Below are 19,630 nucleotides of genomic sequence, written 5' to 3'. Positions count from 1 at the left end.
TGCTGCTGTTGCTTCAAGATGGTTTTTTTTTTATTAATTTATGAACCTAATTTATTGTTTCGTATTTAATGTATGCACTCTGTGTTAATTCTCAAGCAAGTTTTAATTATTCATTCATTCTTTTCTTTTGGAACGATACGATGCACTTAGTACTACCCATCAGATTAATAATTTGCTTCCATAGATGATTAAATAGTAAATTGCATGTAACTTTCATATTTCAGGAAGAAACGCAACTATTTCTTTAATGTTGTATTTTATTCTGAGCCATAAACTTTCACGTTATGTCCTTTTGAATAAGACAGATTTTTTTTCCAAATGTAATTGCCCCATGCAGTGATGATAAATACAATTAATACTGGGTTGTATTTTTATTCCATCCAAGGAGATGATATATAATGTTTTTCTAGTATTTAACGGTGTCTTGCATAAAGCTAATCACTGATCACTGGATGGACCCGCTGAATGAGAGCAATGTGTATCTCAAAGCCTTTAGAAAATGACCGTGAAATACTTAAAAATATGCACTAATAAATCTTCCGTCCGATAGTGGTCATGGGAATGTTCTGAATAAAAATACTTGAGAAATACAGCAAGAGTCTCATAGTCTTATTCTCTCTTCTGTTCTGAAGTATACTGTAATATACAAACAGACTCAAACACGTACATGTTACAGAATCAAGTGTAAGAAAGAAGTTATTATCTTTCCTTGGTACATGCCAAAATATTTCCCTCAAAGTGCATGTTCTAGAAATGTCTTCTTTATCTGTTTGGATCCTTTTCAGCATTCAAAATATATGGAATAAACCCACATCAAGCTTTTAGCTATTTAGCGCTGTAATGTTATTGAATGTTATCATAATTGTCATTATAGCCACATTGTTACAGCCTCTAAATCTTAAGGAAATTATTAAATATATTTAATATTTATTATTTGGTACAAAACTGGTCCGTCCACAAAAACACTCCGACCGGAAAGGTCCGTCCACAAAAAACACCCCGACTGGAAATGTCCGTCCACAAAAACTCACAAGTACAAACTCACTGAAAAGATCTTATACAAAACATTAGCATTTCCGAGGTCAACATAGAATGAAATCTAACAGTGAGTAATCGCCAATATGTTCAAAAGGAAGGAAAGCATTTCCGCTCTGTGATACTATTTACGATTATTTCGTTGTTGGCCGACTGGTCCGTCCACAAAAACACTCCGACTGGGAACATCCGCTTTGTGATACTATTTGTGGAGGTTAAAAAATAAATAAATAATAATTTGTAGGATGGGGCTAAAGAGTTAGCGTCATGAATATAAATATTCGAGAATACATCTGTTTGGCATAAGCATTATTGTGCAATTATGACGATCAAAATTTGTTTTATTTTGAAAGTAGCGTCTAATTAAGTGTCACTTCCTGTAACCTCGAATCTCCCGCGAGAAATTGGTAAATAACCTAGTTAAGATGATGGCGTCAGAGAAGGAGCGCGTCCGTAGGTTTGTGCGCGATCAACTCCGCGCTGAGCCAGATCTCAGGTATCGTTAATGTTTTTATTTACTGCTGTCCAATCATTCAGCGTCTCAAACCAGCTGAATTTAGTGCATATCGTTTCTCTAGCTTCAGGGGGCGCGGGTTGTCTGGTTAGCTTTCGTGTGTATTTCTCAGTCAGGCGTTATGTTGTTATTATTACATTATTGTGCTTTACTGTAAATAATCCCCTCAGTCACACACTTTGGGTGTAATCTATCTGTCTAATCTCTTATTGCAGCACATTGACCCGAGGAATTTTAAGAAGACGATATCTGGCATTTGCGTGTCGTCAGTCATTAAGTCCTGACGCCAAACATTTCATGAAGCGGGTGGTTCAAGAGGAACTGATGAAAATGCAGGTACAGTATCTGAAGTTGTCTCATCGTTTATACATGTATATTTTTGTTTTGGATATATATGAAGGCATCATTTTCATGACTCATTTTCCTGTATACGTCATTAATCCCCCCCCCCCAGGAGGACAATGATGATGGCGAAAGTGAACTGGAGATCGAGAAAGTCCTAAAGAAGAGGAAGAGAGAAAATGACGAGGTGGTCAATGGAGACGAGGATGAATCCACAACAAAGAAGTCCCGTCATCAGTCAAACTCATCGTCAGGTAGGTAATAAAAAAACTGTTTTTTTTGTCATTGCATTTGGAATCTCATAGTTTTAATCTAACATGTTCTGAGTTACTCTCTTTGAAATCTTCTACATCATCGAGAGTTTAACTTTTATTATCAATCACTGTGCAGATTAGTCACAGTAGTCGATGCTTGAAGTCGTGTTGAATTGCTTGTGTGGCAGATTTGGAGGATGACTGTAAAACCGGAGGTGAGAAAAGTGAAGAGGAGCAGCAAGCTAAATTTGCTCATTCAGGATCTGAAGATGAAGAGCGAGAGGTTGAGAAATTGCCACAGAAGACGAGTGGAAATGGTAAACGCCAGTCCAGCAGTGAAGACCCTTCCGATGGGGAATTGATGGATTCAGAAAAAGATGGGGAAGAGAGTACCTGTGATGACGATCCTAAAGAAATGGTGAATCGCAAAGCAAGCGCTGCTAAAAAAGGAGAGACGAAAAGCAGCGGCTCACATCAAGGTAAGAAAACTGGCGTGGATAGAGCATCAGAAAATAAATTGCATTAGTGGCAACAGTTCCACAGATGCCAGTGGTACAGGTGGGGTGTACATTATACAACATTTATACTTCTGTATCCATACAAAGTCAATCATTCATGATGATGTGCTTATACAGAAGAAGATATCTCAATGTGGGGAAAACCCCTTTCCTTTCAGATGATGAAAAGGAGACTGAGGCAGAAAATACACAAGATAACAAAAGAATATCTGCGAAAAAAGAGAGTACCAGAAGTCGAAAGGTGAGTCCATGAAACTGTACATGTGCTGAAAAGAGAGGATTTCACGTTGTCCATCCGGTCAAATTCTTTCTTCATATATTGCACACTCACTCTTGGACTCCAAAATGAACTGATTTGAATTTAGAGAGTTTTTTCCCCCACAATATTTTAGGCCATAAACAAGGTTTTATTTAATTAACTGTCTAATAATTAGATGCGTTATACTAATGAATAAATATTAACTGACTTTGATTGTCCTGCCTTCTCTGGCCATTGTTCAAATAACTCATGAATAGATGGAGGAATGTGACCACGTTTCACTCTCGGTTAGAAATCAAATCTGTACCTAAATGTCGTTTGAGTGAAGAGACACGCTAGCAAGATTAAAAGTACGGGAACGACAAAGGAGATGGAAGCCGCGCGCCACATTGGGTAACTGGAGCGTACAGGTGTAGAAAGTCACTTTCAACGTGTCGGTTCACGGATGTCTTTTTTTTTTTTTTTTTTTTTTTTTTTTTGCAGGGTGATGACAAAGCGGTTGTGAGGCTCAAGCGCTATATTGCTATCTGTGGTGTGCGGCGGAATTACAAGAAGCTCCTGGACGGCTGTCACACTGTTAATGCCAAGGTGGCAGTTCTAAAGAAGGAGCTTCAGGATCTGGGTGTCTCTGGTTTGCTGCACTATTTTAACCCTTGACAGAACATGCATTGCTTAGGTTCCCTCTCGTTACATTTCTTCTGGGTTCTATCAAAATTCCTTGGAAATTATAGACGGCTACTGAATACAAATTCTGTCTGGGACACAGTTTGATTAACCGTAGGCTGGAGTGATAACGACTTTACGACTTTCTCGCAGGTCATCTTTCTATTCAGAAATGCAAAAAAATCCGAAAGAAGAGAGAGAAAGCTCAGGAAGTGGCTGAGCTTGATATCAGCAACATCATCGAAACGGAAGGTAACTGTGTTTCTCTTTCCTGGGGAATTTGTTCACAGTGCTGTGCCTTTTCAGTTTTCAGGAATAAAACAATCATGATATATTTTTAAGTACCGTAACAGTTTCTTACACACTGACCAAGAGGGGAAGTTACAAGAAGAAAACAATTTTGCAGTTGACTCCCCTCAAGGAAAGTAATCTTAATTTAGAAAAAAACCTGGAATTTAATATTGATTAAAACTATTTAGATTTTTATAATTCTCCCTCAGATATATTAATGGTCTTCAATGTGCTGTGCCCCACCTGTGAGTTCTGTGACACAACATGGGCTGGACAAATAGCCACAAGGTCAAAAACATATAGAATATGGACAGTGAATGTATTTACAGTGACTAATGAAAATGGCAATTGCTTCAGGGTGGCTGAAAGCCAAAATAATTAACAAAACAACCCTGGGAATTTATCAAAACTTTGAGAATCTATTAACTGATCTCAAAAAATAAAGAAGACCAAAACACAAAAACTCTTGCCTCCATAACTAAACAAACAAGGGGACTTAAATGGAACAGAGTTTGTGGTCCACCTCTACTAATCAGAAGAAACAATCGATGGGCTGATCTGAACTGCACAACAATCACCTGTCGGTCCTGGAACACGCCTCCTTCGCAGATAAAAAGTCACAGAAAATGGGACACTGGCATAAAAAATAATGCAAATAATAATAAAATATAATGCAGTTCTAACAAGTGTAAACGGGAAACTTCTCAATCCATGTTTTAATTGATGATTTTGGTTTGGTGATTTCATTGTGTATGTAGAAAAACATGCAAATATTGTTAATGTGAAACAAGCCTTGCAGTGGATGAAGTGATTGAGTATTGTTTATCAAATTAAAGCATATACCGTTTATTTCATGTGCACACCTTTCTCAGGTCGCCCCAGGCGCAGAGCGGCATGGCAGGAACAACCGGAGCCACGTTCCTCTTCATATGCTCGCACTCTGAGCTCTGATTCTGATAGCAATGAAGAAAACGCTGGACCCAAAGGACGCCGAAGAGCTGCGAATTGGGCCAACCTTCAGGGGATCATTAGTGATAACACAGAGAGTGAATGACCAGGACAGTGCTTTGCAAATGCTCATAGGCTGCACGAATATGGATGTCACTTTGATAAAAAGAAAAATATTTCCAACGTTTTTGACGTAAAATGGTTAAATGATGTTGACATGCAGAATGTAACAAGTTAGATGTATTTTTTATCTGCATATTTATATACCTTTTCCAATAAAGTTTTTGTGTTCTTGTTTTGATTATATAATTAAGACTGAGTTAGAAGAATCAACATCCAGTTAATTCTTGGATTTTTGCTCTTTGTGATTTACCATGATCTGGATGACTGAGAACCTACACAGACATGAGTTAACATTTTGTTTTTGTTTTTGTTTTTATTTTTATTTATTTTTTTTGGGGGGGGGGGTTCTATTCGAACAAAATACGATATATAACCGTTACAATAAGGACGATAAATTCAGGAACCGGGGTGTAGTAATTGAACTGATGGCCAAGAAAGTTATTGGAGCAAATGTCGCAATTTATAATCAAAACATGGCGCCGGAACTAACGTAAACTGATCCTCTGATATACGGAGTACATTACAGACGGACCAATGTCCTACACTGATATGTGACCGTCTGTGATGTTAGTACCGGTAAATGGGGAAACAACAACCGCAAGTTTTTCTTGTCTGTACTTCACATGTCAGGACAAACGATGTTTTCTTCATGAACGTCTCAGCAGTCCATCTAAGCAGAAAACATCTGGATGCACGTGACCGTGAAGAAGAACCTCCACTCCAGGCAAATAGAAATAGGTTTAACGAAATGTTGATAATAAACGCTGTGTGTTTAAGCGCGTCTAGTCTGCGCAGAGCCAAAAACAATTGGTATAAAGCAGCATTTTTAAACAAGAAAATTGTATGCAAACCGTTGTAATCCCAAATGTAACGGGATAGCACAGACATTTGAAACGTTGAAAATGAAGCACGTTATTGTTTCTGAATAGTATATTTTTCTATAATGTAATACATGAATGTTTTGGCATTGTCTTGCTGAATTAAGGAACACCATCCCTAAAAGACATATTGTTTAAAAAATTTAAACCAATAAACCACCTAATTTTCAAAATTAGAAATTGAGATTTCACTGTTTTGCAAATCATCACCTTCTGCTTCTATTTACATCTTATCCAGCGAACCTACTTTTTTGGAAACAAGAGTTGTACATTCAGTGTGTGTTTAGGGCAATTTAATAAGAACATAAACGTTTCATAGCCCTTTCCAGGAGCTTGAGGGCATTCTTTAAAATGCTCTTAATCTAGAGATGTTACACTCCACATTTTATTCAGGAATGGATGATGACACACCAGATCTGGCTTTGGAGGAGCTGAAGACCAGACAACTCGGAGGCTGGGGTGTTGCTCAGATAGCTGTCGGCACTGGGCTTGCTGTGTATGCTATGTGGGTTGGAATTCTCCAACCTGGCTTTAGAAAAGTTCCCTTAAAGTTACAGGTGTGGTCTAAATCTTTATAAAACTTTGAATCACTCTTTATGTAACTCTTTTCATAAACAGGTTTGAGAAATTGTATTTGTCATTAAAAGCTTTTAAATGATCTTGCAGGTCCCATACATTCCTGCCAGCAAAGCTCAAGTAGACAATGTAATGACATTGCTGAAATGTCGAAAGGGAGGCCTTGTGGATTTGGGATCTGGTGATGGACGCATTGTAAGTGTAATCGAGAGTTTGTTTGTTTTTCCTTGTACTGATGTTTAATGAGTTTTGATTGTGGTTATTTTCAAATCTTAAGGTGTTGGAGGCCCATAAGCGGGGTTTCACTCCAGCTGTTGGTTATGAGCTAAACCCCTGGCTCGTTCGGCTGGCCAACTTTCATGCATGGAGAGCAGCACAAAAAGTGTCGTACCGCCAGGAAGATCTCTGGAAGGTTTGGCATGTCTCATTTTTATGTTATGAACTTAGTAACACTCTTGGTCAAGTCTCTACATCTAAATTATACTAGCCATTAAAGTTATGAGTAATACACAGGTTTAGGCTGGCCCTCTGGTTTACTTTATTTTGTCCAATTGCATTTTTATTTTATTTTTTTACATATTCACATTGTACTTATATAATTTAATTGTTAATTAAGTTATTGCTTTTTTTTTATTACCTGCTTGTGTCTCGCCACAGGTTGACTTGACAGAATGCAAGAATGTCACAGTGTTTTTAGCTCCTAGTGTGGTGAGTAACAATTGTAAGAAAGTAAAATCATTAAAAGGTTAAGCGAGATCATGTGTGGTTTGTACCTGCAGCTAATACACATTTTTGCCTGTATTTCAGTCAGGCGACTGCATCTCGTTTAGAGGAACTTATTTATCATTACTTTCCTACATTTTTAGTTTCTAAATGCAACAATTATGGAAAGAATCTGAGCATATGTTTGAGATTAATTTCTACTGTTAATAGTCACTGATTACTGTGATATTTGTTATTGTGCTCTTGTGTTCTTAGCTTTCATTGTTGGAACAGAAATTGCAAGATGAGCTTCCAGATGATGGCTTAGTTGTAGCTGGTCGTTTTCCATTCCCCAACTGGACACCCTGTGGGACTGAGGGAAATGGCGTGGACAAAGCTTGGGCATATAGTATTCAAGCACAAAGAAAGCACGAGAAAGAAGGAAAGGCAAGAGTGAAATAAGTAAGGTGAAAGAATCTACTTGAAGTTGTAGGCATTCAATATTGTGCCTGCCAGAAGAGTAACATGGAGTGGAGTGTTTGAATGACTATTAAATGAGAAATTCCTTGTCAAGGGTCTCTGTCAGCATTCAAGAAAAACCACATCTTTGTCTCCGAAACGCTGCAGACATTTTGGGAATTACTTCCCTTGGGAAATAAATCTTTTAAACTATTTGCCTTTTGATGTCTTTTTCTGCTTTGTGGACTGTCTACCACACAATCAAAGATTATTTTTGGTGTTTAATTGTTTTATTGAATAATTATTATTATACAGTCTATATTATACATATAGGCAGATTCCTTGTATTAGTTTTCTATAGGTAAGAGGAACTGAAAATGTTAATACTTTGATGAGACCCAATGATGGTCAAAGGCATGTAGTTGCAATTTCTATTGACTGTTAAACTGTAGGGTATTCAATTGATTCTTGTATTTTCTATTAATCTCACGTTATAATCTGTCCATATTGTTGCACTTTCGTCTCCTTGGACTCCCTTGTAGCAGAATTATGAGCGTTTTGGGTAATATTTAAAAATAAAATCTTAACGACTATAAAATAACGCAATTTGCTTGAAGTTATTGCTACTCAATTTTTAAACTTATTTACGCGCTGTTTTCCGATGTTCTCTTTTAAATTAGTTCTTGTAAAAACAACAACAAAAGTTTGACAATATAACTTGGGGTCGTGCTTTTATTATTGTAACTGATTTTCAGCAACTAAAGAGGAAGTTGCGAAGCAAGCCGTGCAACTAAAGCTAGCAAGCTAGCTATATTATTGAGCCGCCCTGTGCATTGGAAAGAGGAAATAACAGGAGCATGCAGGCATAGTATTATATATTTAGTGTTATTACACGTTGCCAGACATGTAACTTATGCTCGCACATCTGTCCGACTTGTAATACAAACGGAAAAAACAAGTTGACGTGACCAGCAGTCACAGAAGCGTGTCAACAAAGTTAACACAAGCTAACGAAAATAACACCTTCATCCTTTCTGGAGAAGCTAACGGGTTAGCCATCCGCCCCGACGTTAGCAACTGGGGGGGTATCTTAGCTTCGGAGGGCTTTAACGCCGCATATGTTTCACAAGTGTTGGACGTGCCACCGAAAACGAGATTTGTGTGCATTTCATACAATGGCGAAAGGAATTACACGGACAATGCTGGGATAGTGAAGCATGCGTGCTTGGTAACAGAACAGCCGCTGTGTTTAAACGCTGTTTGTTGTGACTGGGCCCCATTTCCTGGCTAATTGTGGTTCGGTTTATCGACCTAAGCGGGCGAGAAGACCATGACGAGCCACCCCAACAGCTACGTTAGCCAGCAACACCTTAGCTAACGCTAGCTGCAGAATTTGGCTAGTTACGCAGCTAACACTTTTGGCTCGGCACTGCAATTAATCCGAGACGAAAGAAACCGAATAAAAGCGCCCGAGTCTTCTAAACATGGTGAGTGCAGTTTATTCCGTATGATTATACCTCGTTAATTCCCTTTAACTCCTGCCTAATTTGCTATTGCTTAGCATAGCGTTTGATCCGAAAATTTGACAACAAATAGCTACGCAAATAATGTACTTGAATATTCTTCGACGTAACTCGAGCTAATCAAATTTGATGGCGTGGTTGTGCGTGCCTGTGAAGTCACCTAACGGTGTGGGAGAGGCCAGGTATTTCACGGGATGTGACGGCTCGTTGAGCCATTTCACGGAACGGGACGCCCATTTTGCACAACCGAATATTTTTGCTTGGAGTTGTGTTAAGATTCAGCAAGTCGTGGCTTATTTGAGGAATTCAATACCCGCCTGACACTATTTAAAAATCTTAATTTACTGTTACTGGTTTTCATCGGCCCATCTTCACCCCTGCCCAAGCGCAGGGGTGAAGATAAATTATATAAGTGATTAATTTTCATTTACGACTTGATTTGTATTGTGTACATCTCTGCACATGCTTTTAGAATAGTTTTTTTTTTGGTTAATTAATGGTTAAAAACTTAAAATAATAGATGCTTACTGGTGTGTGTGTGTATGTTTAAAAACAAGATCGTTGTTCACCATGTTTGGAAAGTGTTTTTGTGCCTTTTATGCTGCATGACATTTGCTTTCTTTCTGTCCAATGGACAGGTGCTAATGTTGATTTTTGTGGTTACACAATTTCAACAGAAGCATAACCTTCAGTGATTTGGATTATGCTCATCCTTAAGATGTATTAAAATGCTCTTTCCTGCGATTCACAAGGCATCGGATGAAGCATCGCTGCGTGCGCTGGAGAGCCTTATGACGGAGTTTTTTCACAGTTGCACAACCAATGAGCGAAAGAGAGAAATGGGTACGTCTGGTTTTGATCTGCCTCTGTGCATTGCAAGAAGGTATTTTCAGATCTGTAATCTCACCATCTTGGTTTGGAATGAAAATAACATGTAAAATAATATAAAAGGTGTCTTTTCTTTTTACAGTAAAGAAATAAATGTTTTGCCCTACATGCCACTCTTTTTCCAAATTATTTTAACAGCTAATTTATATCTGCCTTAACATGCCTGGATTGCTCAACAAAGCATACTATATTGTGAATACAGTATAATGTTTGGTGGGTATCCTTTGTGCTGCTGTAAAATCCTACCTTTGGGATGCATAATGTAAATATCTTATCTCATCTCAACTTTGCATCCTGTTAAAAGAGTTGTGGTGCTTTCATCTTGTCTCCTTGTGAAATAACACATTATCTTCTGTCACTGTAATAATGGCTCTTCCTTTTTTCTGCAGAGGAGCTGCTGAACAACTTCGCTCAGCAGTCGGGAGCGTGGCGACTCTGCTTGTTCTTTCTCTCCAATACTCGGAATGAGTATGTAATGATGTACAGTCTCACAGTATTTGAAGTAAGTTATGCATGTAGGAGAAACGCATTCTTCGTTCTCAGTACTGCACTCTGCCTTCTTTATAAATTGTTCTTCAGACACAGCTTTGGGAACCACTTTTCTTTTTTTTTTCTCAGAACCTGGTGAACAGGATGTGGATTGGTGTCGCTTCACAAGACAAGATGGAGATTCGCAGCTGTCTGCCCAAACTCCTACTTGCTCAGCACAAAGCAGTGCCATATTTTATCCGTAACAAACTCTGCAAGGTCATAGTGGACATCGGTCGCCAGGACTGGCCGATGTTCTACCATGACTTCTTTACAAACACCCTTCAGGTAAGCGCTGCTCGTGTAATTTCTCATAGGAATTTTCTTTTCTAAATAATTACTTTTATAATTACTAAATTCATCTTTCTTCACACAAAGGTTCAGAATAAAAGGCACAGATGACTCAGCGTGTTTAGTGTCTGCATCGATCAAATGCAGCAGGCACTTTCAGGAATTCCCCCATTTCATTCAGCACATAACTCTAGATTATTAGTACGCAATTATTAGAGTAACTAAATTTTAAGTGCTCAGAACATTATTTAACATTGCACAATTGTCTTCTGAAGCTTAATGGTTCATAAAAGTTTGTTAATGTTTATGTAAAGTGTAGTATACATTGTCTTTGTCTTAGATTAGATTTCCCTGAGTGGTCAGCCCCAAGAAAGCCTTTATTTACAGATTCCCTTTGGACCTCTCAACGGAGTTTAACATTAGTTGTCGCTGTATTTATTGATAAGCGATTGTATATTGCTCTCTTGTGAACTGCAGTTGATCCAGTCCCCAGCTCTGGCCTCTTTGGGTTTGATGATGTTGAAAACCACATCGGAGGAACTTGCTTGTCCACGAGAAGACCTGAGTGTTGCCAGGAAAGATGAGCTGCGTAAACTGTTGCTGGAGCAGGTACCAACAGTTCTTGGACTTTTAACAGGTGAGAACCTTCAGCACTTAAAAAAAAAATATTAATGTAAGTCATCTTCATTTATTTGGATATTATTTAACTTTTATATGTGCCGTAAAAATCTTGCTGCGTTCCAGACCACAGTGACATCATAGTTTGACTATCGGAACAAATGTTTTGATGGGAAATCTGCAACATATGGACATTTTGTTTTTGGTTTATTGTGACTTGTTGTTTTGTAGGTATTCTGGAGACTTACTGGGACAAGCACAGTGTCATAGCTTCAACGCCCCCCCCGTCACCCACCTCAGGGGAAAGTGGTGAGCAGCTTGTCTAGAAGTTGCCTAAATCTGCATAGGCCTGATGTGGTTGCACTTCTAACTCGTCTCTTCAATCTCTCAGTGGAATTGCTGGGAAGTTTATTTCAGGGGAGCCAGTACTCGAAGCTGCTTTGTCAGCCCATGGCAACGTTGGACAATGAAAGCCAGCAACTCTGTTGTCTCGTGTTGGAGTGTTTGGCACACCTGTTCAGTTGGATCCCTCTGTCCACAAGCATCACACCCACCCTGCTGGCATCCATTTTCCATTTTGCACGTTTTGGCTGTGATCTTCGGACAAAGGCCAAGATGGGATCTTTCATCTCGTCAAACTCTTCCTCTTCTAACGGACAGATTGATGCGGGGACAATGCCGCCAACGATGAATGGAGGAGAAAGGAATCTACAGCAGACCGAGGGCAGCAAAGTGGATCGTGCCCGTCTCGGAGTTCTCGCCATGACATGTGTCAACGAGCTTGTGTCAAAGAACTGTGTGCCAATGGATTTTGAGGAATACCTCTTGCGCATGTTTCAGCAGACCTTCTTCCTTCTGCAGAGGCTGACACGAGAGAATAACGCTCATACTGTCAAGAGCCGTCTACAGGAACTTGACGAGAGGTAGGGCATCAGTCCCTGGAATGTGTTCCAGCACGCGGTTTGCAGCTTCATTTTGTTTTTTCAACTTGTCGGTTTAATTAGCAACACAAATCTCTTTCAATTCACCCCACCTGAATGTGGTCGACACTGTAGACTGGACAGTTGTCATTGATCTAATCCGCTCGTTGATTGTGAAACAGATTTAATAATTTGTGCCAACGAAAGAGCTGCGTTACCTCTTTCTGTTCAGCCTGGGCAGTCTAGCGTCCGTCTAAAAATGCGGATGCCCAGCCTCAGTAGAAGAAACAATATTATCGTCCAGCATGGCAGATAAAAATTTCTGTCACTCGAGTTGTTTGTTTTGCCGTTCCCGTTTTAAATCTTTTCTTTTTTTCATCTTGTAGTTACTTGGAAAAGTTCACAGATTTTCTGCGCCTGTTCGTTAGTGTTCATTTGAGACGGATTGAGTCCAGTCCTCAATTTCCAATTGTGGAGTTTCTTGCCCTGCTCTTCAAGTACACCTTTAACCAGGTAACGGGTCGTCGTGATTGTGTGCCATTTATTTGCTTTGTCAATTCATCAAAGTGTTCACAGATTTTCTTCAGAGTTCTGAAAGTTTGCCAGACTCACATTTTTCTTTTTATGCATTTTCAGCCTACTCATGAAGGCTACTTTGCCTGTTTGGAAATATGGAGCGTGTTTTTGGATTTCTTGACAACCAAAATCAAAAGCAGACTGGCTGATAGAGAAACCATTGTAAATAGGTGAGCCAGTAAACCTAGTTATTCCTTAAATTGTCAGGAAGATCAAAGATTGATGCTAAAACTTGAATTCTATCAATGCAGTCGAGCGTAAAATCTCACTTTTATTTGAAATGCAGCATAACTATTTGTGTTTGTACAGGTACAAAGATGCCTTAGTTCTTCTTCTAAGGGAAGTTCTGAATCGGATACAGTTCCGATATAATCAGTCCCAGTTGGAGGAGCTGGATGATGAGACTCTGGATGATGATGTAAGAGCAGTTTTTATACAGTCTTATAGCCACCAGAAATCTATCATAAATGTTTTGATATTTCCCTCTTCAAGACATAAATATATATATATTACATGTGTCTTCCTGCTCTGCTTCATGTGTTAACTGCAGCAACAGACTGAGTGGCAAAGGTACCTGCGTCAGAGTCTGGAGGTAGTTGCCAAGGTGATGGAGCTGCTCCCATCCCATGCATTCTCTACTCTGGTAAGAGCCGGTTTTTGTCACCGTAGCGTTCTATAAGGTAATGAGGCATCTTAAAGTGGACTTCACAAGCTTGCCGTGTGCAATTTAACTGCAGTAGTAGACTTTATCCAACACTTGACATGAAACGGATTTGCTGGCTCAGTTCAAAGGGAAAAACAGGAGCGCAGAGCTAATTTCATAAGAATGTAAAAATACTGTCACATTCTATAATTGTACAGTAACACGAATATAAATACAACTTTTCTAATTCCATATTGTAAACTGTTTTCTGTGACTGTATATTGGCCAGATAAAAACTCAAACTCCAAAAATCCAAAATACACCAAACAGATGTATTTTGTACATACTCTATGTCCCGTAATTTCCTGTTTATGAGCCGCACCCACAACATTTAAATGGAAAAGGTTCTTGTAAATGTATATAAGCCGCAGATAACACGAGATATTTACACAAATATTTTTTTATTTTATTTAAATAAAGGATTTTTTTCTGAATAGTACCTGTAACACGGCAAATACAATCGCCTACCAGAAAAGTCATTGATCGCTCTCTTCATCTTCCGCAGCCGCATCGTTGTGAAAGCCACAGGGGTCAAAGCGTGTGAAAAACGTAGCATCTTATAGTCTGGGGAATTACAGTATTCAGTCGGGAGCGGGTGCAGCCTCCTCTAAATTCCTCTTTTTCTCTCAAGTTTCCAGTCCTCCAAGAAAATTTGGACGTATACATGGGTTTACAGCAGTTCATTGTCACCACTGGCACAAGTAAGTAGTCCTCTTTATTTCTCTCTTGTATCCCGCTACCATATCATTGGGTGGTACTAACTGAGGATAAACTGTGCATGCCTTTCAGGTCGGAGGCTCAACATATCTGCAGAGAATGATTGCCGTCGGCTTCACTGTTCTCTCAGGGACCTCAGCTCCCTCCTCCAAGCTGTCGGCCGCTTAGCTGAGCATTTCATCGGTGAAATCTTTGCTGCACGTTTCAGTGACGCTCTGGCAGTGGTGGAGAGGTTGTCGCTCTTATTTATTCTTAACATTGGTGTTTTGGGGCTTAGCTCATCAGGTTTTACTGTTTCCCCCAAACACTGAAGCCACCTGTGGCAAGAAGAGGGGAAAGGTTATGATCTATTTTAATTATTTTGAACGAATTAATAGCCTTAAATAACTTGCTAGGAAAAGTCCTGGCACGTTATTTCTTATGTCAACATTAAAATTCATCTGAATTCTCTATAAAATGTTGGGGATTACCCCCAAAAAAACAATAATCTCACATTGTTTTTTTTTTTAACTGCTGTTTCAAGGTTGGTGAAAGTGAACTGCTACAGCTCTCAGACCAGCCTCTTTGACGTGGAGACTGCTGTGCCTTCTGTACTCAAACCAGACCTCATTGATGTGTGAGTATCACACAGTTTAAGTAAAACTCATCCCAAACAACAACAAGTTATTTTATTTCTGCTCCTGATTTTATATTTCGGACCACGTTTGAAATGGCTAAATGTTATTTTTCAATACTGTAAGAAATCCACGATAAATTCAGTTAACGCTGCCGTAAATACGCCGCATGGCAGGTAACAAAGACGTGTGTTTTGTTCACTGTGACTGTGTGAGTGTCTTGTTCCGGTTGTTCCAGACATGCACAGGCCCTTGCTGCTTTACAAGCCTACTGTCACTGGCTCGCACAGTTCTGCAATGAGCTCCATAATCAAAACCAGAGCCAGTTCATCAGCCTCATCACATCTGCAATAGATGCCAGTGGTCCACTCATCACAGCTAAGGTAGCTTTGACTCGTACTCACTTTATTTCAAATGGCTTTTGTGTTTATTACAGAGTAGTGTATTATCAAAGTTACATTTTTAAGGTTTACATGTGATGTCTGTCGAAGCTTTTGTTTGGCATGTGGGTCTAATTCTTCTGTTCTGTGTTGATCTTAAGGTACCAGAGAAGTTGCTGCTCTCGGCGTGTCACCTGATGCTTTCCATCACCTCTACAGTGCGGCCTGTGTTCTTGGTCACGTTGCCGGCTGTTCAAAGCATCTTCAACCTCATTACTACAGAGAGGGAGACGCGCAGACTTCCACAAGAGGTAAGGGCTTATGTTTATGTTTATTATGACTCAGTTGTTTAATACAAATTAGAAGTAGCAATGCAGAACAGGGTTCATCCTTTAACTCGTAGCTCAGCTATTGAAAGTATGTGGAATCTAACAACAACAACAACAAAATTTAGATAGAAGTGAATACTTGGCATGAATTCTGTGTGTATTTGTGGTCTTGCCCTCCCCCACAGGCTCACATGTTGGTGTGTCGGGCTTTGTCCAACATGCTGCTCCTCCCGTGGCCAAGTTTGCCAGAGAATGAGCAGCAGTGGCAAACGCGCTCCAGCAACCACGCCAGCCTGCTGGCAGCACTCACTCGAGAATATCGGATTTTAAGAGCGACCGTGGCCATTCCTCCTGGGCAACCTGATCGGAATAACAGTCAGTATTTCTTTCTTTCGTTGACCCCGTTTCAACCTCTGACCCGCGCTAAAAGTATTTCCTTTTTTCTGCTCCAGTGAAGACGGTGATCCAGCAGACGCTGCCGGTGCTCAGAGACCTTGTGGACAGCATATCTGGGGAATCCACCAAATCACGTCAGATGTGTTACCAGAGCCTCCAGGACTCCGTCCAAGTTACCCTCAGCCTTTTCCCAGTATTCATTCAGCAGCCAGGTCGGTCTCTCTCCTACAGATCATCTAGCCGTCTGAAGTCTGTCACAGTTCTTCACCTACTTGTCACGGGGACCAGGGGCTCTCATATATTTGGAAAATACATATACAGAACCTGCTAGAGCACCGACATTAGATTTTATATATGACTTGTGAGGTGAACTGCACGCAAGTTCAACAAATCCTGTGACCCCAGTCAGAGAGACATATCTTCCATGTACCGGTACCTTTCTAATTTAACTGGGACCACGGCACTAATTTTGTTCCTTTCATGTAAATGTTGGAATGAAAATCAGATTCCTTGATTGATTGATTAAACATCACCAGGTCCAGAATATTACTTGGATATTACTATCCTCTGTTTGCATAGCAATAGCTGTAGCAATTGTCGTCTAAAATTTTAAACCCAAAACAAATTCCTGTCTGATCAAGGGACTTAATTTTCTCCTCTCTTTCCCAGATGTGACCGATGAGATGTTGGCCTTCTTCTTGACGCTGTTTCAGGCGTTACGAGTCCAGATGGGTGTTGCCTTCACTGGACAGATCATCCACACGTTCCTCAGCATGTTCACAAGGTTAAATGAATCATTTACTTTACCAAACATTTAATAATAAAGTATTTCTTTGCAGGTTTTTTTTGTGTGTTTCTCTTCATGATAGCGTTTCAAACCAACCTGCTAAGATGTTCAAAGGTTTAACGGCACTACGCAAACATTGAAAATGGTATCAAACTAAATGCGAAGTACCTTGTGTGTCTTTCAGGGAACAGCTGGCAGCCAGTATTTTACAAGAGGGCAGTTCAGGGTGTAGAGTGGTACAGAAGTTCCTGAAAATCCTCCAGGTGGTGGTGCAAGAGCCCGGCCAAGCGTTCAAGCCCTTCCTGCCCAGCATCCTCTCTTTGTGCATGGAGCAGGTTTATCCAGTTGTGGCGGAGGTCAGTTTGTGCTTACCTGTCGATTTTCTTTGCCTCTGGGTTGTTTTTCCTGTTGGAACCTAAAATTACCCACTGTGTTGTTGGGAATAAAACAAATTCACCTACAGGTAAAATTGTATGTATACATATGTATTTATGAATGAATGAATGATATAATTAGCAGTTCACTAATTCTCAGGGGCTTTCTTACGTTGTAGCTTCGTCTGAGACGTTCATTTCATTTCCGGGTGGCTGATGCTCAGTGAGTCTCTTGTTTTTGGCAGCGGTCTTCTCCAGACATCAAAGCAGAGATATTTGAATTGCTATACCAAATACTTCACCAAAACTGGAGGTACTTCTTTAAAACTTCAGTCTTAACAAGTGCCCAAAGAGGAGCTGCTGAGGACACCATGGAAAATGAGGCTCAATTCACTGCTGCCATGCAGGTATGTGTGTCTATTTGGATAAAGTTGTATTTGAATAGACAAATGTGCATTATTTTAAACAGTCATCCGTTTCTTTCCTGACTTAAGCTGAAGTATCTCTTCCAGGCATTTGGCCAGTCTTTCCTGCAGCCTGATATTCACATCTTCAAGCAGAATCTTTCTTATTTGGAGCTACTCAACGGCAAGCACAAGTTGTATCACAGAGTGAGTTGCACGTTTTTCTTGAGGTGCTGCTGATCGCCGTGGAAGTGTCTGCTCGTATTCAGGTTTTACATGTCACTCATTCTCCTTCAGCACGTTTCATTAACCCACAACGAAAGGCAACCTGCTTGTAATTAAAGCAAGAGCGAATAAGCCCAGTCCGTCCGTCCGTGTTGAACAAAACCAAAATAGTTTTGATTAAGAGGAGTCGCTTGTCATTAAGTGTGCGAGCGCCAGTCATCGTTGTGTTTGTATCCGTGCAGAAGCTTTTCCGGACCTCGATGCTCTTCCACTTCATCAACGTGCTGCTGCAAGTCCTTCTCCACAAAAGTCACGACCTCCTTCAGGAGGAAATCGCTGTCGCTATTTACAACATGGCCTCCGTCGACTTTGATGCATTCTACTCCGCCTTCATGCCAGAGTTCCTCAATGGCTGCCAGGGAGTCGACGCAAGCCAACAAGCCGTTCTCGCACGCAACTTCAAGATTGAACGGGTAAGAAACTAAAACATTGTAGATAATTTAGCTACAATTAGAGTTTTACGGTGGATGTATTAATCTGGCTGTAGGTTATTCCGTACCTGAAGGCAGCGTATCTTCCAAGCTATTCACTGTTCACATTTGCAAGAAATGTCTGCTAGTGAAAATGACCAAAGTGCATTCAGACTATTTCCGACCTGCTATACTCCAAACAGCCGTGTGGAGTATAATTAAGTAGCACGTTATACTTATGTATGCAAAGTGGAAGTTATGTCTTTGCACAGGTATAATGCAAGTTTAATATATAGTTTGGCAGTAGAATGCTCACCTGTCTGGACTTGCTGAGCACCCTACTAACATCCTAAAACAAGTCCACACTTGACGCTTCCAGGCCGAGCTGGAAATAATGCAAATATATTTTGTAGGAATGATTTATTGTTATATTAAACATATTTGAGTATCTGTTGCACCGTCCTATTTTCCTCTCTAAATTAACACGCTCAACTTTTGTGTTTCTTCTCAAGGACTTGCCTTCATTCACGCAGAGCGTGCAGCGGCTGGTGAACGACCTGCGCTACTACAGACTGTGCAATAGCAGCCTTCCCACGGGCACCATCAAGCTATAGCACGATGACGGCTCCAACCACTCCTCACTCCAACCCACGATCAACAACTGCCTGTGCTGAACACTTTGCCCAACACTCTTCCAATTCACTTTTGCTCCACCTATTGAAAGAAATAGGAAAGGGAGGGAGCATGCTTGGTTGAGTAATCGGTGATGATGCTGCTGATTTTTCTCTTTGATTTCTACTGTATAAGGTTGGCGCTTGAGATTCTTTTTAAAGCAGTGCCCTCCTTATGTATTGTCAATAGTAATTTGGCAAGAAATGTAAACCTGGTCTGCAGTAGTCTCTGGCCCAGACCTGGAGCAGTCTGAGCCAGGCCTTCTTTCCCACGCCGCCGCACCACAGCCGGGCTGGGTCTGAGCACTTTCAACTCATTTTGAGTTTTTTAAATGTCTGCTTTTATTCATTTTGCCTTCGTTTGATTTCATCTCCAAAGGAGACGGATTTTCAACTTAAGTTCTTTCATATCATTCCATTCTGAAAAAGGCAAACCTGCTTGATTAATAAAGAGCTTTTTTAGTAAAAGTCGGGGGTTTTTCTTATTATTTAATGAATTAATTTGCCATCACAGTGTTACAGATTTGTTCCTACAGTCGTGCTGATGAAGAAGTTCAACACGTTTGTTTTCTGCCCCAACAAGTCCAGTTGACTCTTCTTTTTTTTTTTGCTTATCGTGATTTTAAAGTATAGAAAGAAGAATCATAGATTTCC

At 40.1% G+C, this 19,630-nt stretch overlaps 3 protein-coding genes across 3 annotated transcripts; all 3 read left to right on the top strand.

Moving 5' to 3' along the window:
- The first annotated feature begins 1,460 nt into the window (after positions 1–1,460).
- Positions 1,461–5,013, top strand: LOC137913785 (HIRA-interacting protein 3-like). The gene is given in 9 exon segments (XM_068757420.1): positions 1,461–1,531; positions 1,765–1,996; positions 1,998–2,145; positions 2,334–2,659; positions 2,661–2,703; positions 2,822–2,904; positions 3,406–3,553; positions 3,739–3,837; positions 4,749–5,013. Coding segments are annotated over 9 exon segments (1,332 nt in total). The 3' UTR covers positions 4,931–5,013.
- Positions 5,014–5,535: 522 nt separating this feature from the next.
- LOC137913778 (adenine nucleotide translocase lysine N-methyltransferase-like) lies at positions 5,536–7,747 on the top strand. The gene is made up of 6 exons (XM_068757413.1): positions 5,536–5,671; positions 6,219–6,382; positions 6,492–6,596; positions 6,679–6,813; positions 7,059–7,109; positions 7,380–7,747. The coding sequence occupies exons 2-6, from the start codon at positions 6,221–6,223 to the stop codon at positions 7,563–7,565; spliced, it is 639 nt and encodes a 212-aa protein (XP_068613514.1). The 5' UTR covers positions 5,536–5,671; positions 6,219–6,220; the 3' UTR covers positions 7,566–7,747.
- A 2,129-nt stretch (positions 7,748–9,876) lies between these two features.
- Positions 9,877–19,425, top strand: LOC137913792 (exportin-6-like). The gene is made up of 24 exons (XM_068757428.1): positions 9,877–9,928; positions 10,363–10,475; positions 10,592–10,789; positions 11,270–11,429; positions 11,642–11,719; positions 11,802–12,069; positions 12,145–12,333; positions 12,717–12,843; positions 12,967–13,076; positions 13,216–13,324; positions 13,457–13,549; positions 14,241–14,310; positions 14,399–14,558; positions 14,850–14,942; positions 15,179–15,323; positions 15,482–15,631; positions 15,835–16,024; positions 16,102–16,257; positions 16,715–16,829; positions 17,017–17,188; positions 17,452–17,613; positions 17,719–17,817; positions 18,078–18,308; positions 18,818–19,425. Exons 1-24 carry the CDS (start codon positions 9,877–9,879, stop codon positions 18,917–18,919), a joined length of 3,342 nt encoding a protein of 1,113 aa, XP_068613529.1. The 3' UTR covers positions 18,920–19,425.
- Positions 19,426–19,630: the final 205 nt, after the last annotated feature.

Source organism: Brachionichthys hirsutus, unplaced genomic scaffold (genome assembly GCF_040956055.1).
Source record: "Brachionichthys hirsutus isolate HB-005 unplaced genomic scaffold, CSIRO-AGI_Bhir_v1 contig_853, whole genome shotgun sequence".
NCBI lineage: Eukaryota > Metazoa > Chordata > Actinopteri > Lophiiformes > Brachionichthyidae > Brachionichthys > Brachionichthys hirsutus.
This window is presented reverse-complemented; position numbering and strand designations above follow the sequence as displayed.